This window comes from Oncorhynchus masou, chromosome 7, assembly GCF_036934945.1.
Source record: "Oncorhynchus masou masou isolate Uvic2021 chromosome 7, UVic_Omas_1.1, whole genome shotgun sequence".
NCBI classification, from domain to species: domain Eukaryota; kingdom Metazoa; phylum Chordata; class Actinopteri; order Salmoniformes; family Salmonidae; genus Oncorhynchus; species Oncorhynchus masou.
The window spans coordinates 16,616,470-16,641,144 of record NC_088218.1 but is presented as its reverse complement, the minus strand read 5'-3'; the positions used below and the strand labels follow the sequence as shown (position 1 = coordinate 16,641,144).

The 24,675-nt window shown below is 46.0% G+C and overlaps 1 protein-coding gene across 1 annotated transcript in view; it reads left to right on the top strand.

The window, feature by feature from the left end:
- LOC135543069 (glutamate receptor ionotropic, NMDA 3B-like) overlaps positions 1–24,675 on the top strand; it is a 114,319-nt gene that overhangs the window by 21,952 nt on the left and 67,692 nt on the right. The window contains exons 3-6 of the mRNA XM_064970165.1: positions 14,741–14,818; positions 14,873–15,013; positions 15,125–15,352; positions 15,482–15,654. Of these exons, the coding sequence (XP_064826237.1) occupies positions 14,741–14,818; positions 14,873–15,013; positions 15,125–15,352; positions 15,482–15,654 (620 nt within the window). The remainder of the gene's footprint in view (positions 1–14,740; positions 14,819–14,872; positions 15,014–15,124; positions 15,353–15,481; positions 15,655–24,675) is intronic.

The following is a 24,675-nucleotide window of genomic DNA, read 5'->3' as shown; positions in this document are numbered from 1 at the left end:
CACACCCTGGCCTGACCAACTAATTAACTAAAACAAAATACTAAGACCAAGGCGTGACAGAACCCCCCCCTAAGGTGCGGACTCCCGGACGCACCTCAAAACCATAGGGAGGGTCCGGGTGGGCGTCTGTCCATGGTGGTCGGTTCCGGCTCGGGACGTGGACCCCACTCCATAAATGTCATAGTTCCTCCCCTTCGCGTCCTGGGATAATCCACCCTCGCCGCCGACCATGGCCTAATAGTCCTCACCCAGAACCCCACTGAACTGAGGAGTAGCTCGTGACTGAGGGGCAGCTCGGGACTGAGGGGCAGCTCGGGACTGAAGCAGCTCGGGACTGAGGGGAAGCTCGGGACTGAGGGGCAGCTCAGGACTGAGGGGCAGCTCGGGACTGACTTAAAGCAGCCCAGCACTGAGAGGAAGCCCAGCCAGGCAGTTGAATCCGGCAGATCCTGGCTGGCTGGCAGTTCTGGCAGATCCTGGCTGACTGGCGGATCTGGAAGAGTCTTATTGACTAGCAGATCTGGAAGAGTGGTTGACTAGCAGATCTGGAAGATCCTGGCTAACTGGCGGATCTGGAAGAGTCTGGTTGACTGGCAGATCTGGAAGAGTCTGGCTGACTGGCAGATCTGGAAGAGTCTGGCTGACTGGCAGATCTGGAAGAGTCTGGCTGACTGGCAGATCTGGAAGAGTCTGGCTGACTGGCAGATCTGGAAGAGTCTGGCTGACTGGCAGATCTGGAAGAGTCTGGCTGACTGGCGGATCCTGGCAGACTGACGGCTCTGGCTGCTTCATGCTGACTGACGGCTCTGGCTGCTCCATGCTGACTGGCGGCTCTGGCTGCTCCATGCAGATTGACAGCTCTGGCGGCTTCTTACAGACTGACAGCTCTGGCTGATCCATGCAGACTAACAGCTCTGGCAGCTCCTTGCAGACTGGCAGCTCCTTGCAGACTGGCAGCTCCTTGCAGACTGGCAGCTCCATGCAGACTGGCAGCTCCATGCAGACTGGCAGCTCCTTGCAGACTGACAGCTCTGGCTGCTCCATGCAGACTAACAGCTCTGGCAGCTCCTTGCAGACTGGCAGCTACTTGCAGACTGGCAGCTCCTTGCAGACTGGCAGCTCCTTGCAGACTGACAGCTCCATGCAGACTGGCAGCTCCTGCTGCTCCATGCAGACTGGCAGCTCTGGCTGCTCCATGCAGACTGGCAGCTCAGGCTGCTCCGAACAGGCAGGAGGCTCCGGCAACGCTGTAGAGGAGGAAGGCTCTAGAAGCGCTGAAGAGGCGGGAGACTCCGGTAGCGCAGGAGAGGAGAAAGGCTCTGATAGCGCTGAACAGACAGGAGACTCCAGCAGCGTTGTAGAGGAGGAAGGCTCTAGAAGCGCTGAAGAGGCGGTAGACTCCGGTAGCGCAGGAGAGGAGAAAGGCTCTGATAGCGCTGAACAGACAGGAGACTCCGGCAGCGCTGTAGAGGAGGAATGCTCTAGAAGCGCTGAAGAGGCGGGAGACTCCGTTAGCGCAGGAGAGGAGAAAGGCTCTTATAGCGCTGAACAGACAGGAGACTCCAGCAGCGCTGTAGAGGAGGAAGGCTCTAGAAGCGCTGAACAGGCGGGAGACTCCAACAGCGCAGGAGAGGGAGAAAGCGCTGGCTGCGCTGAACAGGCGAGGTGCACTGAAGGCCTGGTGCGTGGTACTGGAACTGGTGGTACTGGATCGAGGACACGCACATGAAGCCTGGTGCGGGGAGCTGCCACCGGAGGACTGGTGTGCGAAGGTGGCACAGGATGGACTGGACCGTGAAGGTGTACTGGAGAGCCTGAGAGCAGGACTGGCACAGGACGTGCAAGGCTAGGTAGGTACACAGGAGGCCTAGTGCGTGAGGCTGGCACGTTTTTCACCAGCCGACTAACACGCACCTCAGGACTAGTATGGAGCGCTGACCCAGGTGCCATTAAATCCCCGACACGCTCTGTCGGACGAATATTGTACTTAAAGCACCAAACTAGCAACTCCCTCATTACTCTCTCCTCCAATTTCCCCATTAACTCCTTTCACAGTCTCTGCTTCGCTCACCTCCAACACCGGTTCTGGTCTCCTCCTTGGCTCCTCACGATAAACAGGGAGAGTTGGCTCAGGTCTGTCTCCTGACTCAGCCAATCTCCCTCTGAGCCCCCCCCAATAATTTTTTTGGGCTGATTCACGGGCTTTCCTCTGTGCCGTCGTGATTGCCTCTCCAACTCCATTCTCCTATAGCCCTCTTCGCACTGCTCCAGCGAATCCCAGGCGGGCTCCGGCTCTCTCTCTGGGTCGACCGCCCACCTGTCTATTTCATCCCACGTCGTATACTCCATGCTTCTGCTGTCCATAACGACCTCCCTTCGCTGCTCCTGCTGTCGCTGCCTGTTAACACGCTGCTCGGTCTGTGTGGTGGGTGATTCTGTAACGGCGTTCTTCATTTGTTGCAAGAGAGTCGGACCGAAATGTAGCGTGTTGGTTACTCATGTTGTTTAATGAAAACAAATGACGAATACATGAAAATACTGAGACAAAATACAAAACAACAAAACGGAACGTGAAACCTAAGTACAGCCTATCTGGTGAAACTACACAGAGACAGGAACAATCACCCACGAAATACACAGTGAAACCCAGGCTACCTAAATACGGTTCCCTATCAGAGACAACAAGAATCACCTGACTCTGATTGAGAACCGTCTCAGGCAGCCAAACCTAAACTAAACACACCCCTAATCAACCACAATCCCAATGCCTACAAAACCCCCAATACGACAACACAATAACATAAACCCATGTCACACCCTGGCCTGACCAACAATTAACTTAAACACAAAATACTAAGACCAAGGCGTGACACACACTCCCAGTGGGGATAGCAGTAATGACATGACACACTCCCAGTGGGGATAGCAGTAATGACATCACACTCCCAGTGGGGATAGCAGTAATGACATCACACACTCCCAGTGGGGATAGCAGTAATGACATCACACTCCCAGTGGGGATAGAAGTAATGACATCACACACTCCCAGTGGGGATAGCAGTAATGACATCACACACTCCCAGTGGGGATAGCAGTAATGACATCACACTCCCAGTGGGGATAGCAGTAATGACATCACACACTCCCAGTGGGGATAGCAGTAATGACATTACACTCCCAGTGGGGATAGCAGTAATGACATCACACACTCCCAGTGGGGATAGAAGTAATGACATCACACACTCCCAGTGGGGATAGCAGTAATGACATCACACACTCCCAGTGGGGATAGCAGTAATGACATCACACACTCCCAGTGGTGATAGCAGTAATGACATCACACACTCCCAGTGGGGATAGCAGTAATGACAACACACACTCCTAGTGGGGATAGCAGTAATGACATCACACACTCCTAGTGTGGGTAGCAGTAATGACATCACACACTCCCAGTGGGGATAGCAGTAATGACATCACACACTCCCAGTGGGGATAGCAGTAATGACATCACACACTCCTAGTGGGGATAGCAGTAATGACATCAAACACTCCTAGTGTGGGTAGCAGAAATGACATCACACACTCCCAGTGGGGATAGCAGTAATGACATCACACACTCCCAGTGGGGATAGCAGTAATGACATCACACACTCCCAGTGGGGATAGCAGTAATGACATCACACACTCCCAGTGGGGATAGCAGTAATGACATCACACACTGCCAGTGGGGATAGCAGTAATGACATCACACACTCCTAGTGGGGATAGCAGTAATGACATCACACACTCCTAGTGTGGGTAGCAGTAATGACATCACACACTCTCAGTGGGGATAGCAGTAATGACATCACACACTACCAGTGGGGATAGCAGTAATGACATCACACACTCCTAGTGGGGATAGCAGTAATGACATCACACACTCTCAGTGGGGATAACAGTAATGACATCACACACTCCCAGTGGTGATAGCAGTAATGACATCACACACTCCCAGTGGGGATAGCAGTAATGACAACACACACTCCTAGTGGGGATAGCAGTAATGACATCACACACTCCTAGTGTGGGTAGCAGTAATGACATCACACACTCCCAGTGGGGATAGCAGTAATGATATCACACACTCCCAGTGGGGATAGCAGTAATGACATCACACACTCCCAGTGGGGATAGCAGTAATGACATCACACACTACCAGTGGGGATAGCAGTAATGACATCACACACTCCCAGTGGGGATAGCAGTAATGACATCACACACTCCCAGTGGGGATAGCAGTAATGACATCACACACTCCTAGTGGGGATAGCAGTAATGACATCACACACTCCCAGTGGGGATAGCAGTAATGACATCACACACTCCCAGTGGGGATAGCAGTAATGACATCACACACTCCTAGTGGGGATAGCAGTAATGACATCACACACTCCTAGTGTGGGTAGCAGTAATGACATCACACACTCCCAGTGGGGATAGCAGTAATGACATCACACACTACCAGTGGGGATAGCAGTAATGACATCACACACTCCTAGTGTGGGTAGCAGTAATGACATCACACACTCCTAGTGGGGGTAGAAGTAATGACATCACACACTCCTAGTGTGGGTAGTAGTAATGACATCACACTCCCAGTGGGGGTAGCAGTAATGACATCACATTCCCAGTGTGGGTATCAGTAATGGCATCACACTCCCAGTGTGGGTAGCAGTAATGACATCACACTCCCAGTGTGGGTAGCAGTAATGACATCACACTCTCAGTGGGGATAGCAGTAATGACATCACACACTCCTAGTGTCGGTAGCAGTAATGACATCACACACTCCCAGTGGGGATAGCAGTAATGACATCACACACTCCCAGTGGGGATAGCAGTAATGACATCACACACTCCTAGTGTGGGTAGCAGTAATGCCATCACACACTCCTAGTGTGGGTAGTAGTAATGACATCATACTCCCAGTGGGGGTAGTAGTCATGACATCACACACTCCTAGTGTGGGTAGTAGTAATGACATCACACTCCCAGTGGGGGTAGCAGTAATGACATCACACTCCCATTGTTGGTAGCAGTAATGACATCACACAGTCCTAATGTGGGTAGAAGTAATGACATCACACACTCCAAGTGTGGGTAGTAGTAATAACATCACACTCCCAGTGGGGGTAGCAGGAATGACATCACACACTCCTAGTGTCGGTAGCAGTAATGACATCACACACTCCTAGTGTGGGTAGCAGTAATGAAATCACACACTCCAAGTGTCGGTAGCAGTAATGACATCACACACTCCTAGTGTGGGTTGCAGTAATGACATCACACACTCCTAGTGTGGGTAGAAGTAATGATATCACACACTCCAAGTGTGGGTAGTAGTAATAACATCACACTCCCAGTGGGGGTAGCAGGAATGACATCACACACTCCTAGTGTGGGTAGCAGTAATGACATCACACACTCCTAGTGTGGGTAGCAGTAATGCCATCACACACTCCTAGTGTGGGTAGTAGTAATGACATCACACTCCCAGTGGGGGTAGTAGTCATGACATCACACACTCCTAGTGGGGGTAGAAGTAATGACATCACACACTCCTAGTGTGGGTAGTAGTAATGACATCACACTCCCAGTGGGGGTAGCAGTAATGACATCACATTCCTAGTGTGGATATCAGTAATGGCATCACACTCCCAGTGTGGGTAGCTGTAATGACATCACACTCCCAGTGTGGGTAGCAGTAATGACATCACACTCTCAGTGGGGATAGCAGTAATGACATCAAACACTCCTAGTGTGGGTAGCAGAAATGACATCACACACTCCCAGTGGGGATAGCAGTAATGACATCACACACTCCCAGTGGGGATAGCAGTAATGACATCACACACTCCCAGTGGGGATAGCAGTAATGACATCACACACTCCCAGTGGGGATAGCAGTAATGACATCACACACTGCCAGTGGGGATAGCAGTAATGACATCACACACTCCTAGTGGGGATAGCAGTAATGACATCACATACTCCTAGTGTGGGTAGCAGTAATGACATCACACACTCTCAGTGGGGATAGCAGTAATGACATCACACACTACCAGTGGGGATAGCAGTAATGACATCACACACTCCTAGTGGGGATAGCAGTAATGACATCACACACTCTCAGTGGGGATAACAGTAATGACATCACACACTCCCAGTGGTGATAGCAGTAATGACATCACACACTCCCAGTGGGGATAGCAGTAATGACAACACACACTCCTAGTGGGGATAGCAGTAATGACATCACACACTCCTAGTGTGGGTAGCAGTAATGACATCACACACTCCCAGTGGGGATAGCAGTAATGACATCACACACTCCCAGTGGGGATAGCAGTAATGACATCACACACTCCCAGTGGGGATAGCAGTAATGACATCACACACTCCCAGTGGGGATAGCAGTAATGACATCACACACTCCCAGTGGGGATAGCAGTAATGACATCACACACTCCCAGTGGGGATAGCAGTAATGACATCACACACTCCTAGTGGGGATAGCAGTAATGACATCACACACTCCCAGTGGGGATAGCAGTAATGACATCACACACTCCCAGTGGGGATCGCAGTAATGACATCACACACTCCCAGTGGGGATCGCAGTAATGACATCACACACTCCTAGTGGGGATAGCAGTAATGACATCACACACTCTCAGTGGGGATAACAGTAATGACATCACACACTCCCAGTGGTGATAGCAGTAATGACATCACACACTCCCAGTGGGGATAGCAGTAATGACAACACACACTCCTAGTGGGGATAGCAGTAATGACATCACACACTCCTAGTGTGGGTAGCAGTAATGACATCACACACTCCCAGTGGGGATAGCAGTAATGACATCACACACTCCCAGTGGGGATAGCAGTAATGACATCACACACTCCCAGTGGGGATAGCAGTAATGACATCACACACTCCCAGTGGGGATAGCAGTAATGACATCACACACTCCCAGTGGGGATAGCAGTAATGACATCACACACTCCCAGTGGGGATAGCAGTAATGACATCACACACTCCTAGTGGGGATAGCAGTAATGACATCACACACTCCCAGTGGGGATAGCAGTAATGACATCACACACTCCCAGTGGGGATCGCAGTAATGACATCACACACTCCCAGTGGGGATCGCAGTAATGACATCACACACTCCTAGTGGGGATAGCAGTAATGACATCACACACTCCTAGTGTGGGTAGCAGTAATGACATCACACACTCCCAGTGGGGATAGCAGTAATGACATCACACACTACCAGTGGGGATAGCAGTAATGACATCACACACTCCTAGTGTGGGTAGCAGTAATGACATCACACACTCCTAGTGGGGATAGCAGTAATGACATCACACACTCCTAGTGTGGGTAGCAGTAATGACATCACACACTCCCAGTGGGGATAGCAGTAATGACATCACACACTACCAGTGGGGATAGCAGTAATGACATCACACACTCCTAGTGTGGGTAGCAGTAATGACATCACACACTCCTAGTGGGGGTAGAAGTAATGACATCACACACTCCTAGTGTGGGTAGTAGTAATGACATCACACTCCCAGTGGGGGTAGCAGTAATGACATCACATTCCCAGTGTGGGTATCAGTAATGGCATCACACTCCCAGTGTGGGTAGCAGTAATGACATCACACTCCCAGTGTGGGTAGCAGTAATGACATCACACTCTCAGTGGGGATAGCAGTAATGACATCACACACTCCTAGTGTCGGTAGCAGTAATGACATCACACACTCCCAGTGGGGATAGCAGTAATGACATCACACACTCCCAGTGGGGATAGCAGTAATGACATCACACACTCCTAGTGTGGGTAGCAGTAATGCCATCACACACTCCTAGTGTGGGTAGTAGTAATGACATCATACTCCCAGTGGGGGTAGTAGTCATGACATCACACACTCCTAGTGTGGGTAGTAGTAATGACATCACACTCCCAGTGGGGGTAGCAGTAATGACATCACACTCCCATTGTTGGTAGCAGTAATGACATCACACAGTCCTAATGTGGGTAGAAGTAATGACATCACACACTCCAAGTGTGGGTAGTAGTAATAACATCACACTCCCAGTGGGGGTAGCAGGAATGACATCACACACTCCTAGTGTCGGTAGCAGTAATGACATCACACACTCCTAGTGTGGGTAGCAGTAATGAAATCACACACTCCAAGTGTCGGTAGCAGTAATGACATCACACACTCCTAGTGTGGGTTGCAGTAATGACATCACACACTCCTAGTGTGGGTAGAAGTAATGATATCACACACTCCAAGTGTGGGTAGTAGTAATAACATCACACTCCCAGTGGGGGTAGCAGGAATGACATCACACACTCCTAGTGTGGGTAGCAGTAATGACATCACACACTCCTAGTGTGGGTAGCAGTAATGCCATCACACACTCCTAGTGTGGGTAGTAGTAATGACATCACACTCCCAGTGGGGGTAGTAGTCATGACATCACACACTCCTAGTGGGGGTAGAAGTAATGACATCACACACTCCTAGTGTGGGTAGTAGTAATGACATCACACTCCCAGTGGGGGTAGCAGTAATGACATCACATTCCTAGTGTGGATATCAGTAATGGCATCACACTCCCAGTGTGGGTAGCTGTAATGACATCACACTCCCAGTGTGGGTAGCAGTAATGACATCACACTCTCAGTGGGGATAGCAGTAATGACATCACACACTCCCAGTGGGGATAGCAGTAATGACATCACACACTCCCAGTGGGGATAGCAGTAATGACATCACACACTCCCAGTGGGGATAGCAGTAATGACATCACACACTCCCAGTTTGGATAGCAGTAATGACATCACACACTCCTAGTGTGGGTAGCAGTAATGACATCACACACTCCTAGTGTCGGTAGCAGTAATGACATCACACACTCCTAGTGTGGGTAGCAGTAATGACATCACACACTCCTAGTGGGGATAGCAGTAATGACATCACACACTCCTAGTGTGGGTAGCAGTAATGACATCACACACTCCTAGTGTCGGTAGCAGTAATGACATCACACACTCCTAGTATGGGTAGCAGTAATGACATCACACACTCCTAGTGTGGGTAGCAGTAATGACATCACACACTCCTAGTGGGGGTAGAAGTAATGACATCACACACTCCTAGTGTGGGTAGTAGTAATGACATCACACTCCCAGTGGGGGTAGCAGTAATGACATCACATTCCCAGTGTGGGTATCAGTAATGGCATCACACTCCCAGTGTGGGTAGCAGTAATGACATCACACTCCCAGTGTGGGTAGCAGTAATGACATCACACTCTCAGTGGGGATAGCAGTAATGACATCACACACTCCTAGTGTCGGTAGCAGTAATGACATCACACACTCCCAGTGGGGATAGCAGTAATGACATCACACACTTCCAGTGGGGATAGCAGTAATGACATCACACACTCCTAGTGTGGGTAGCAGTAATGCCATCACACACTCCTAGTGTGGGTAGTAGTAATGACATCATACTCCCAGTGGGGGTAGTAGTCATGACATCACACACTCCTAGTGGGGTAGAAGTAATGGCATCACACACTCCTAGTGTGGGTAGTAGTAATGACATCACACTCCCAGTGGGGGTAGCAGTAATGACATCACACTCCCATTGTTGGTAGCAGTAATGACATCACACAGTCCTAATGTGGGTAGAAGTAATGACATCACACACTCCAAGTGTGGGTAGTAGTAATAACATCACACTCCCAGTGGGGGTAGCAGTAATGACATCACACTCCCAGTGGGGGTAGCAGTAATGACATCACACACTCCTAGTGTCGGTAGCAGTAATGACATCACACACTCCTAGTGTGGGTAGCAGTAATGACATCACACACTCCTAGTGTCGGTAGCAGTAATGACATCACACACTCCTAGTGTGGGTAGCAGTAATGACATCACACACTCCAAGTGTCGGTAGCAGTAATGACATCACACACTCCTAGTGTGGGTTGCAGTAATGACATCACACACTCCTAGTGTGGGTAGCAGTAATGCCATCACACACTCCTAGTGTGGGTAGTAGTAATGACATCACACTCCCAGTGGGGGTAGTAGTCATGACATCACACACTCCTAGTGGGGGTAGAAGTAATGACATCACACACTCCTAGTGTGGGTAGTAGTAATGACATCACACTCCCAGTGGAGGTAGCAGTAATGACATCACACTCCCATTGTGGGTAGCAGTAATGACATCACACAGTCCCAATGTGGGTAGAAGTAATGACATCACACACTCCAAGTGTGGGTAGTAGTAATAACATCACACTCCCAGTGGGGGTAGCAGTAATGACATCACACTCCCATTGTGGGTAGCAGTAATGACATCACATTCCCATTGTGGGTAGCAATAATGGCATCACACTCCCAGTGTGGGTAGCAGTAATGACATCACACTCACAGTGTGGGTAGCAGTAATGACATCACACTCCCCGTGTGGGTAGCAGTAATGACATCACACAAACGTTGACAATATCATTTTTGCCGGTGATCAAATGAGATCCCTACTCGAGTTCATGACACGCTTTGACAAAAACACTATGAAACACACAGACAGTAAACCACAGTTCCATACAGAGTTCAGCCAACCGGCAGTTCAGTTTGACAACAATAAAGGACGTCCTTGCAATCCAAGTTGATTTTATGGAAAGGAGCTTTCAGTGTATCCCTCAGGGTGTGCTGGGTGAGTCTACAGGCTTCACTGAACTCTGGAGACATAGAGCTGATTTAGCACCTGTTATTGTTTAGTATATCAGAGAGACAGAGAGAAAGAAAGAGAGAGAGAGAGACGGAGAGAGGGAGAGCGAGACAGAGAGAGAGACAGAGAGATACAGAGAGATACAGAGAAACAGAGAGACAGAGAGAGAGAGAGAAACACAGATAGAGAGAGAGCCGAGAGAGGGAGGGAGGGAGTATAACAAGAGCGGGTCGAGGAAGAGAATGGGGTAGAGCTCTGAATTCTACTTACAGTTGTAAGATCTTAATTTGATCACCCTATTATAGGAGAATCCATATAATAATTCACATTTTCTGTTGCTGCAGGATTCTTTTCCTGCTGTAGCCATGTGGCTCAAAGTAAGTTCCTACATCTGTACACCTCTTCTCTCCTTTTCTGACTGAGGGATTGTGGTTATAGTAATGTAACAATATATATTATGTAATCGTATACATAGTTCATACACATTGATGACTCACACTGGCAATGATATTATGCTGGCAACAATCAGTATATTATTGCACATGGTGTGTGTGTGTGTGTGTGTGTGTGTGTGTGTGTGTGTGTGTGTGTGTTCATGCGTGCGTGTTCATGCTTGCGTGCGTGCGTGTTCATGCGTGCAGGCGTGCGTGTTCATGCGTGCGTGCGTGTTCATGCGTGTGTGCGTGCGTGCGTGTTCATGCGTGCGTGCGTGTTCGTGCGTGCGTGTTCATGCGTGCCTGCATGCGTGTTCATGCGTGCGTGCGTGTTTTTGCGTGCGTGCGTGTTCGTGCGTGCGTGTTCGTGCGTGCGTGTTCATGCGTGCCTGCATGCGTGTTCATGCGTGCGTGCGTGTTTGTGCGTGCGTGCGTATTCGTGCGTGCGTGTTCGTGCGTGCGTGTTCATGCATGCGTGCGTGTTCATGCGTGCGTGCGTGTTCATGCGTGCGTGTTCGTGTGTGCGTGCGTTTCGGTATTTACATGTCTTTTTTTACTGGTAGAAATCTAATAAACACAATATTATTATTTTATTTTTTTAACCTTTATTTAACGAAGCAAGTCAGTTAAGAACCTATTCTTATTTACAATGACGGCCTACCCCGGCCAAAACCGGCCCACGCTGGGCCAATTGTGCACCGCCCTCTGGGACAGCCGGATGTATTAGCTGAGAAATTAGATTTGGACATTTTCATTGCGAGTGTGTGAGATAATATGATTGACAGCCCACACACACACCATACGCACACACACAAACACACACCATACACACACAACATACACACTATGTACACACACACACACACACAAAATACACACACAACATACAAACACAACGTACAAACACATACACACACACCATATACACACACCAAACACACCACACACACACACCATACAGACACATCATACGCACACACCATACAGACACATCATACGCACACACCATACAGACACATCATACGCACACACACACACACACCATACACACACACACTCACACACCATCCACACCACAGGGAACATATCTGGTATTTTTCTGATAAAAGCTTCACTACTGTGATACCATTTCCCACTGTTAAACTGTCACAGTCTGTGGGGGGAAACTAATAGCTAATGTTCTCCGCTTCTTGATCATGCAAATGATAATTCAGCTGTGCTGAGAACAATGTCTTATGAAATGGTTAGGAACACTCACACACACACACACACACACACACACACACACACACACACACACACACACACACACACACACACACACACACACACACACACGCACACAACGGATAGAAAGAGAGGCTGAAAGAGAAAGAGGAAGACAGCGGTAGTCTGTAATTTTATAGTGTCAGTGTGCTGTTCTGTCAGACAACAGTGGTGTTTTTATGAGGCTTTAACGCCCTACTATAGAAAATCACTGTCTTTATGGTTAATTGACTCAACTCACTGGTGGCAGGCGTGGAACTCCTGTCTAACTACCCTAGGTGTGTGTGTGTGTGTGTGTGTGTGTGTGTGTGTGTGTGTGTGTGTGTGTGTGTGTGTGTGTGTGTGTGTGTGTGTGTGTGTGTGTGTGTGTGTGTGTGTGTGTGTGTGTGTGTGTGTGTGTGTGTGTGTGTGTGTGTGTGTGTGTGTGTGTGTGTTCGTGAAGATGTAATTTTCCTGTATTTAAATGTCATTTTTTACTGGTAGAAATCAAATAAACACACCATCACCCGTCAATATTAACTGTGAAATTAGATTTGGACATTTTCATTGCGAGTGTGTGAGATAATGTGAAATTAGCTTTGGACATTTTAAGTGTGTGTACGTGTGAAATAAGATTGAGTCATTTTAAAGTTGTGTGATTGGCTATAAGCCCAGTAGTGTGTATCTCTGTTCTCATCGGCAGGTCTGTGTGGGCTAGCATGGTGTTATACTGAGATAAACACCATTTACCACTTAGGCTGCAGCCTTGATTGTGTGTGTATGTGTGTATGTCTGTTTGTGTACATGTGTGTGTGTGATTAAATGTAATTAATCTTAAATCCAGAATATTGTATTAAACGCCTGGAGACGTGAGGAAATGAAGAGTAAATAAACATTAGCTGTTTAGCATAATTGCACAACAACACTGGTTGGTTAGCCATCACACTCTGTATTAAACTATACTGGATTATTTATTTTAATGAATCTAAAAGCTTGGTAGCGGCAGTGTTTCCTTCCCAATGGAGCTAAAAGCAGTCACAGGTACTGTACCTTACAGAATGGAACCCCTTCCACCCCTCCATCCCTCCATCCCTCCATCCTCCCATCCCTCCATCCCTCCACCCTCCATCCCTCCATCATCCCATCCCTCCATCCCTCCACCCTCCATCCCTCCATCCTCCCATCCCTCCATCACTCCAACCTCCATCCCTCCATCCCTCCACCCTCCATCCTCCCTTCCCTCCATCCTCCCATCCCTCCACCCTCCCACCCCTCCATCCCTCCATCCCTCCATCCCTCCACCCTTCCATCCTTCCAACCCTCCACCCTCCCATCCCTCCATCTCTCCATCCCCCCACCCTCCATCCTCCCATCCCTCCATCCTCCCATCCCTCCACCCTTCCATCCCTCCACCCTCCATCCCTCCATCCTCCCATCCCTCCATCCCTCCACCCCTCCATCCCTCCATCCTCCCATCCCTCCATCCTCCCATCTCTCCATCCCTCCACCCCTCCATCCCTCCATCCTCCCATCCCTCCATCCCTCCACACTCCAGACCTGTACACCCCCCATGAGTATATGTATATATACTGTATTAATTCAGACCTGTACACCCCCATGAGTATATGTATATATACTGTATTAATTCAGACCTGTACACCCCCCATGAGTATATGTATATATACTGTATTAATTCAGACCTGTAGACCCCCCATGAGTATAGGAATATATACTGTATTAATTCAGACCTGTACACCCCCCATGAGTATATGTATATATACTGTATTAATTCAGACCTGTACACCCCCCATGAGTATATGTATATATACTATATTAATTCAGACCTGTACACCCCCATGAGTATATGTATATATACTGTATTAATTCAGACCTGTACACCCCCATGAGTATAGGAATATATACTGTATTAATTCAGTCGTGTCTCTGGAGACATCTAGCAGATTTCCTCGCTGTCTACATTCATAAGGTGTGTGTGTATGTGTTCCTTACTGAACCCATAGATCCTGTATACATATGCAACATACCCTTGACTTTGCCAGTAGGCGTAAAGCAACAAGACATGGTTGGAAAGTAGAGTCTGGAAGAAGGGAGCACAGGTAGCTCACTCAGGAGCCTTTCACTCCATTCAACAACATTCAAGATTTATGAACATCACTCTATGAAAGTCTTGCAGAATGGTTTGATTGTAGTAACATTCTGTTCTCTCTCTCTCCCCCTAGAACCGGTTCCATCTCCAAATGTCAGTTCGTGTTCCACCCTCTTGCCTGGCCAATCTTCTGCTCTCTGTTCTCCAGGGGGTAGAGGGGGAGACAGAGGGTGAAGGGAGAAGAGAGGGGGGAGGCAGGGGTCAGGAAGGGGGTAGAGGGGGAGTCGCTCTGGTGTGTCCTGGATGGGAGGAGAGGGGGGAGGGACTACTGAAACATCTAGAGACACAGAAAGGAACAAGCTGGAATCTACTGGATATCATCAACCTTACACATATAGGAGGGGATGAGAGGAGGGAGGAGAGAGGGAAGGAGGAGAGGAGGGAGGAGAGAGGGGAGGAGGGAAGAGGGGCTGAGAGAAGTGAAGAAACAGGTGATGAGACCAGAGAAGACAAGAGGGAAGCTGAGGTCTTGTCTCTCCTCTCCCGTCGTCTTCTTCGCTCCGCCTCTCCTCTCTCCTCTGTGGTCATCCTTGGTTCCGACCCAGAATGTCTCTCTTCTGTCCTCCGCTGCGCCCAGCGTCTCGCTCCCTCGCTCCCCGCGCTGCAGTGGATTATGGGTAACCCTCTGTCACCTGACTCTCTCCTCTCGCTGGGCGGGCCCCTCGGCCTATTGGCTTATGGAGAGGTGATTATTAATTGGTTGATTTATTCAATCATTGATTTGGTTGGTTGATTGGGTGATTCATTGATTGGCAGATTGGTTTATTTTATTTGACCTTTGAAAACTCATTTAAAAGTGTGTGTATGTGTCTAGGTGGGTCGTAAACCCATCACCTTCTACATCCGAGACGCACTGCGGTTGATTGGCCAGGCGGTGACGTCGGCCAGTGAGGTGAGGCCAGACCTGGCTCTGATCCAGAACCTGGTCAACTGTTACGACAAACCTAACAAAGAGGAAGTGCCCTCTTCTGGACAGTACCTGGCCAGGTAGATATATTGTACACACACACAAATATACACATCTATCTCCCCTCATCCAGCCATTGGCACCAGATGATAGAATGGAGTCTGAGAGGACCTGTCCCATTTATAATCCATGCCAAGCCTGTGAATAAACAGACAGAACTGGACAGACTGTAGACTGAAGGCTTGGGACTGTGGCTAGATTAGCTTTAGACAGGTATACAACGTTTTATTGACACCATCACAAAGACAGGGATAGCGGTGTGTCTGACAGCTTTACATAGATAGAGCCAGTGTTCTGTCTGACAGCGTTACATAGATAGAGCCAGTGTTCTGTCTGACAGCTTTACATAGATACAGCCAATGTTCTGTCTGACACCTTTACATAGATACAGCCAGTGTTCTGTCTGACAGCTTTACATAGATAGATCCAGTGTTCTGTCTGACATCTTTACATAGATAGAGCCAGTGTTGTTTGCGACATCTTTACCTAGATAGAGCCAGTGTTCTGTCTGACAGCTTTACATAGATAGAGTCAGTGTTCTGTCTGACAGCTTTACATAGATAGAGACAGTGTTGTTTGTGACATCTGCTTTACATAGATACAGCCAGTGTTCTGTCTGACAGCTTTACATAGATAGATCCAGTGTTCTGTTTGACAGCTTTACATAGATAGAGACAGTGTTGTTTGTGACGTCTTTACCTAGATAGAGCCAGTGTTCTGTCTGACAGCTTTACATAGACAGAGCCAGTGTTCTGTCTGACAGCTTTACATAGATACAGCCAGTGTTCTGTCTGACACCTTTACATAGATAGAGCCAGTGTTCTGTCTGACATCTTTACATAGATAGAGCCAGTGTTGTTTGTGACATCTTTACCTAGATAGAGCCAGTGTTCTGTCTGACAGCTTTACATAGATACAGCCAGTGTTCTGTCTGACAGCTTTACATAGATAGAGCCAGTGTTCTGTCTGACAGCTTTACATAGATAGGACCAGTGTTCTGTCTGACAGCTTTACATAGATAGAGCCAGTGTTCTGTCTGACAACTTTACCTAGATAGAGCCAGTGTTCTGTCTGACAGCTTTACATAGATAGAGCCAGTGTTCTGTCTGACATCTTTACATAGATAGAGCCAGTGTTGTTTGTGACATCTTTAACTAATTAGAGCCAGTGTTCTGTCTGACAGCTTTACATAGATAGAGCCAGTGTTCTGTCTGACATCTTTACATAGATAGAGCCAGTGTTGTTTGTGACATCTTTACATAGATAGAGCCAGTGTTGTTTGTGACATCTTTACCTAGATAGAGCCAGTGTTCTGTCTGACAGCTTTACATAGATACAGCCAGTGTTCTGTCTGACAACTTTACATAGATAGAGCCAGTGTTCTGTTTGACAGCTTTACATAGATAGAGCCAGTGTTGTTTGCGACATCTTTACCTAGATAGAGCCAGTGTTCTGTCTGACAGCTTTACATAGATACAGCGAATGTTCTGTCTGACACCTTTACATAGATACAACCAGTGTTCTGTCTGACAGCTTTACATAGATAGAGCCAGTGTTCTGTCTGACATCTTTACATAGATAGAGCCAGTGTTGTTTGCGACATCTTTACCTAGATAGAGCCAGTGTTCTGTCTGACAGCTTTACATAGATAGAGCCAGTGTTCTGTCTGACAGCTTTACATAGATAGAGACAGTGTTGTTTGTGACATCTGCTTTACATAGATACAGCCAGTGTTCTGTCTGACAGCTTTACATAGATAGATCCAGTGTTCTGTTTGACAGCTTTACATAGATATAGACAGTGTTGTTTGTGACGTCTTTACCTAGATAGAGCCAGTGTTCTGTCTGACAGCTTTACGTAGATACAGCCAGTGTTCTGTCTGACAGCTTTACATAGATAGAGCCAGTGTTCGTTCTGACAGCTTTACATAGATAGAGCCAGTGTTCTGTCTGACAGCTTTACATAGATACAGCCAGTGTTGTTTGCGACATCTTTACCTAGATAGAGCCAGTGTTCTGTCTGACAGCTTTACGTAGATACAGCCAGTGTTCTGTCTGACAGCTTTACATAGATAGATCCAGTGTTCTGTTTGACAGCTTTACATAGATATAGACAGTGTTGTTTGTGATGTCTTTACCTAGATAGAGCCAGTGTTCTGTCTGACAGCTTTACGTAGATACAGCCAGTGTTCTGTCTGACAGCTTTACATAGATAGAGCCAGTGTTCGTTCTGACAGCTTTACATAGATAGAGCCAGTGTTCTGTCTGACAGCTTTACATAGATACAGCGAATGTTCTGTCTGACACCTTTACATAGATACAGCCAGTGTTCTGTCTGACAGCTTTACATAGATAGAGCCAGTGTTCTGTCTGACATCTTTACATAGATAGAGCCAGTGTTGTTTGGGACATCTTTACCTAGATAGAGCCAGGGTTCTGTCTGACAGCTTTACATAGATAGAGCCAGTGTTCTGTCTGACAGCTTTACATAGATAGAGACAGTGTTGTTTGTGACATCTGCTTTACATAGATACAGCCAGTGTTCTGTCTGACAGCTTTACATAGATAGATCCAGTGTTCTGTTTGACAGCTTTACATAGATATAGACAGTGTTGTTTGTGACGTCTTTACCTAGATAGAGCCAGTGTTCTGTCTGACAGCTTTACATAGATACAGCCAGTGTTCTGTCTGACAGCTTTACATAGATAGAGCCAGTGTTCGTTCTGACAGCTTTACATAGATAGAGCCAGTGTTCTGTCTGACAGCTTTACATAGATACAGCCAGTGTTCTGTCTGACAGCTTTACATAGATAGAGACAGTGTTCTGTCTGACATCTTTACATAGATAGAGCCAGTGTTGTTTGTGACATCTTTAACTAATTAGAGCCAGTGTTTGTCTGACAGCTTTACATAGATAGAGCCAGTGTTCTGTCTGACATCTTTACATGATAGACCATGTTCTTTGACAGCTTTACATAGATAGAGCCAGTGTTGTTTGTGACATCTTTACATAGATAGAGCCCGTGTTGTTTGTGACATCTTTACCTAGATAGAGCCAGTGTTCTGTCTGACAGCTTTACATAGATATAGCCAGTGTTCTGTCTGACAGCTTTACATAGATAGAGCCAGTGTTCTGTCTGACAGCTTTACAAAGATAGGACCAGTGTTCTGTCTGACAGCTTTACATAGATAGAGCCAGTGTTCTGTCTGACAACTTTACCTAGATAGAGCCAGTGTTCTGTCTGACAGCTTTACATAGATAGAGCCAGTGTTGTTTGTGACATCTTTACATAGATAGAACCAGTGTTCTGTCTGACAGCTTTACATAGATAGAGCCAGTGTTGTTTGTGACATCTTTACATAGATAGAGCCAGTGTTGTTTGTGACATCTTTACCTAGATAGAACCAGTGTTCTGTCTGACATTTTTACATAGATAGAGCCAGTGTTGTTTGTGACATCTTTACATAGATAGAGCCAGTGTTCTGTCTGACATTTTTACATAGATAGAGCCAGTGTTGTTTGTGACAGCTTTACATAGATAGAGCCAGTGTTCTGTCTGACATCTTTACATAGATAGAGCCAGTGTTCTGTCTGACAGCTTTACATAGATAGAGCCAGTGTTCTGTCTGACAGCGTCACATAGATAGAACCAGTGTTCTGTCTGACAGCTTTACATAGATAGAGCCAGTGTTCTGTCTGACAACTTTACATAGATAGAGCCAGTGTTCTGTCTGACAGCTTCACATAGATAGAACCAGTGTTCTGTCTGACAGCTTTACATAGATAGAACCAGTGTTCTGTCTGACAGCTTTACATAGATAGAGCCAGTGTTGTTTGTGACATCTTTACATAGATAGAACCAGTGTTCTGTCTGACAACTTTACATAGATAGAGCCGGTGTTGTTTGTGACATCTTTACATAGATAGAGCCAGTGTTGTTTGTGACATCTTTACCTAGATAGAACCAGTGTTCTGTCTGACATTTTTACATAGATAGAGCCAGTGGTGTTTGTGACATCTTTACATAGATAGAGCCAGTGTTCTGTCTGACATTTTTACATAGATAGAGCCAGTGTTGTTTGTGACAGCTTTACATAGATAGAGCCAGTGTTCTGTCTGACATCTTTACATAGATAGAACCAGTGTTCTGTCTGACAGCTTTACCGAGATAGAGCCAGTGTTCTGTCTGACAGCTTTACATAGATAGAGCCAGTGTTCTGTCTGACAGCTTTACATAGATAGAGACAGTGTTGTTTGTGACATCTGCTGTACATAGATACAGCCAGTGTTCTGTCTGACAGCTTTACTTAGATAGATCCAGTGTTCTGTCTGACATCTTTACAGAGATGGAGCCAGTGTTGTTTGCGACATCTTTACCTAGATAGAGCCAGTGTTCTGTCTGACAGCTTTACATAGATAGAGCCAGTGTTCTGTCTGACAGCTTTACATAGATAGAGACAGTGTTGTTTGTGACATCTGCTTTACATAGATACAGCCAGTGTTCTGTCTGACAGCTTTACATAGATACAGCCAGTGTTCTGTCTGACAACTTTACATAGATAGAGCCAGTGTTCTGTCTGACATCTTTACATAGATAGAGCCAGTGTTCTGTCTGACATCTTTACATAGATAGAACCAGTGTTCTGTCTGACAGCTTTACCGAGATAGAGCCAGTGTTCTGTCTGACAGCTTTACATAGATAGAGCCAGTGTTCTGTCTGACAGCTTTACATAGATAGAGACAGTGTTGTTTGTGACATCTGCTTTACATAGATACAGCCAGTGTTCTGTCTGACAGCTTTACATAGATAGATCCAGTGTTCTGTCTGACATCTTTACATAGATAGAACCAGTGTTGTTTGCGACATCTTTACCTAGATAGATCCAGTGTTCTGTCTGACAGCTTTACATAGATAGAGCCAGTGTTCTGTCTGACAGCTTTACATAGATAGAGACAGTGTTGTTTGTGACATCTGCTTTACATAGATACAGCCAGTGTTCTGTCTGACAGCTTTACATAGATAGATCCAGTGTTCTGTTTGACAGCTTTACATAGATAGAGACAGTGTTGTTTGTGACGGCTTTACCTAGATAGAGCCAGTGTTCTGTCTGACAGCTTTACATAGATAGAGCCAGTGTTCGTTCTGACAGCTTTACATAGATAGAGCCAGTGTTCTGTCTGACAGCTTTACATAGATACAGCCAGTGTTCTGTCTGACAGCTTTACATAGATAGAGCCAGTGTTCTGTCTGACATCTTTACATAGATAGAGCCAGTGTTGTTTGTGACATCTTTAACTAATTAGAGCCAGTGTTCTGTCTGACAGCTTTACATAGATAGAGCCAGTGTTCTGTCTGACAGCTTTACATAGATAGAGCCAGTGTTCGTTCTGACAGCTTTACATAGATAGAGCCAGTGTTCTGTCTGACAGCTTTACATAGATACAGCCAGTGTTCTGTCTGACAACTTTACATAGATAGAGCCAGTGTTCTGTCTGACATCTTTACATAGATAGAGCCAGTGTTCTGTCTGACATCTTTACATAGATAGAACCAGTGTTCTGTCTGACAGCTTTACCGAGATAGAGCCAGTGTTCTGTCTGACAGCTTTACATAGATACAGCCAGTGTTCTGTCTGACAGCTTTACATAGATAGATCCAGTGTTCTGTCTGACATCTTTACATAGATAGAACCAGTGTTGTTTGCGACATCTTTACCTAGATAGATCCAGTGTTCTGTCTGACAGCTTTACATAGATAGAGCCAGTGTTCTGTCTGACAGCTTTACATAGATAGAGACAGTGTTGTTTGTGACATCTGCTTTACATAGATACAGCCAGTGTTCTGTCTGACAGCTTTACATAGATAGATCCAGTGTTCTGTTTGACAGCTTTACATAGATAGAGACAGTGTTGTTTGTGACGGCTTTACCTAGATAGAGCCAGTGTTCTGTCTGACAGCTTTACATAGATAGAGCCAGTGTTCGTTCTGACAGCTTTACATAGATAGAGCCAGTGTTCTGTCTGACAGCTTTACATAGATACAGCCAGTGTTCTGTCTGACAGCTTTACATAGATAGAGCCAGTGTTCTGTCTGACATCTTTACATAGATAGAGCCAGTGTTGTTTGTGACATCTTTAACTAATTAGAGCCAGTGTTCTGTCTGACAGCTTTACATAGATAGAGCCAGTGTTCTGTCTGACAGCTTTACATAGATAGAGACAGTGTTGTTTGTGACATCTGCTTTACATAGATACAGCCAGTGTTCTGTCTGACAGCTTTACATAGATAGATCCAGTGTTCTGTTTGACAGCTTTACATAGATAGAGACAGTGTTGTTTGTGACATCTGCTTTACATAGATACAGCCAGTGTTCTGTCTGACAGCTTTACATAGATAGATCCAGTGTTCTGTTTGACAGCTTTACATAGATAGAGACAGTGTTGTTTGTGACGTATTTACCTAGATAGAGCCAGTGTTCTGTCTGACAGCTTTACATAGATAGAGCCAGTGTTCATTCTGACAGCTTTACATAGATAGAGCCAGTGTTGTTTGTGACATCTTTAACTAATTAGAGCCAGTGTTCTGTCTGACAGCTTTACATAGATAGAGCCAGTGTTCTGTCTGACAGCTTTACATAGATAGAGCCAGTGTTCTGTCTGACAGCTTCACATAGATAGAGCCAGTGTTCTGTCTGACAGCTTCACATAGATAGACCCAGTGTTCTGTCTGACAGCTTTACATAGATAGAGCCAGTGTTCTGTCTGACAACTTTACATAGATAGAGCCAGTGTTCTGTCTGACAGCTTTACATAGATAGAACCAGTGTTCTGTCTGACAGCTTTACATAGATAGAGCCGGTGTTGTTTTTGACATCTTTACATAGATAGAGCCAGTGTTGTTTGTGACATCTTTACCTAGATAGAACCAGTGTTCTGTCTGACATTTTTACATAGATAGAGCCAGTGTTGTTTGTGACAGCTTTACATAGATAGAGCCAGTGTTCTGTCTGACATCTTTACATAGATAGAACCAGTGTTCTGTCTGACAGCTTTACCAAGATAGAGCCAGTGTTTTGTCTGACACCTTTACATAGATACAGCCAGTGTTCTGTCTGACAGCTTTACATAGATAGAGCCAGTGTTCTGTCTGACAGCTTTACATAGATAGAGCCAGTGTTGTTTGCAACATCTTTACCTAGATAGAGCCAGTGTTCTGTCTGACAGCTTTACATAGATAGAACCAGTGTTCTGTCTGACAGCTTTACATAGATAGAGCCAGTTTCGTTTGTGACATCTTTACATAGATAGAGCCAGAGTTCTGTCTGACAGCTTTACATAGACAGAGCCAGTGTTGTTTGTGACATCTTTACCTAGATAGAACCAGTGTTCTGTCTGACAGCTTTACATAGATAGAGCCAGTGTTCTGTCTGACAACTTTACATAGATAGAGTCAGTGTTCTGTCTGACAGCTTCACATAGATAGAACCAGTGTTCTGTCTGACAGCTTTACATAGATAGAACCAGTGTTCTGTCTGACAGCTTTACATAGATAGAGCCAGTGTTGTTTGTGACATCTTTACATAGATAGAGCCAGTGTTGTTTGTGACATCTTTACCTAGATAGAACCAGTGTTCTGTCTGACATTTTTACATAGATAGAGCCAGTGTTGTTTGTGACATCTTTACATAGATAGAGCCAGTGTTCTGTCTGACATTTTTACATAGATAGAGCCAGTGTTGTTTGTGACAGCTTTAGATAGATAGAGCCAGTGTTCTGTCTGACAGCTTTACATAGATAGAGACAGTGTTGTTTGTGACATCTGCTTTACATAGATACAGCAAGTGTTCTGTCTGACAGCTTTAGATAGAACCAGTGTTCTGTCTGACAGCTTTACCGAGATAGAGCCAGTGTTCTGTCTGACAGCTTTACATAGATAGAGCCAGTGTTCTGTCTGACAGCTTTACATAGGTAGAGACAGTGTTGTTTGTGACATCTGCTTTACATAGATACAGCCAGTGTTCTGTCTGACAGCTTTACTTAGATAGATCCAGTGTTCTGTCTGACATCTTTACATAGATAGAGCCAGTGTTGTTTGCGACATCTTTACCTAGATAGAGCCAGTGTTCTGTCTGACAGCTTTACATAGATAGAGCCAGTGTTCTGTCTCACAGCTTTACATAGATAGAGACAGTGTTGTTTGTGACATCTGCTTTACATAGATACAGCCAGTGTTCTGTCTGACAGCTTTACATAGATAGATCCAGTGTTCTGTTTGACAGCTTTACATAGATAGAGACAGTGTTGTTTGTGACGTCTTTACCTAGATAGAGCCAGTGTTCTGTCTGACAGCTTTACATAGATAGAGCCAGTGTTCGTTCTGACAGCTTTACATAGATAGAGCCAGTGTTCTGTCTGACAGCTTTACATAGATACAGCCAGTGTTCTGTCTGACAGCTTTACATAGATAGAGCCAGTGTTCTGTCTGACATCTTTACATAGATAGAGCCAGTGTTGTTTGTGACATCTTTAACTAATTAGAGCCAGTGTTCTGTCTGACAGCTTTACATAGATAGAGCCAGTGTTCTGTCTGACAGCTTTACATAGATAGAGACAGTGTTGTTTGTGACATCTGCTTTACATAGATACAGCCAGTGTTCTGTCTGACAGCTTTACATAGATAGATCCAGTGTTCTGTTTGACAGCTTTACATAGATAGAGACAGTGTTGTTTGTGACATCTTTACCTAGATAGAGCCAGTGTTTTGTCTGACAGCTTTACATAGATACAGCCAGTGTTCTGTCTGACAGCTTTACATAGATAGAGCCAGTGTTCGTTCTGACAGCTTTACATAGATAGAGCCAGTGTTCTGTCTGACAGCTTTACATCGGTAGAGCCAGTGTTGTTTGTGACATCTTTACATAGATAGAACCCGTGTTTTGTCTGACTACTTTACATAGTTAGAGCCAGTGTTGTTTGCGACATCTTTACATGTATAGAGCCAGTGTTGTTTGTGTCATCTTTACCAAGATAGAACCAGTGTT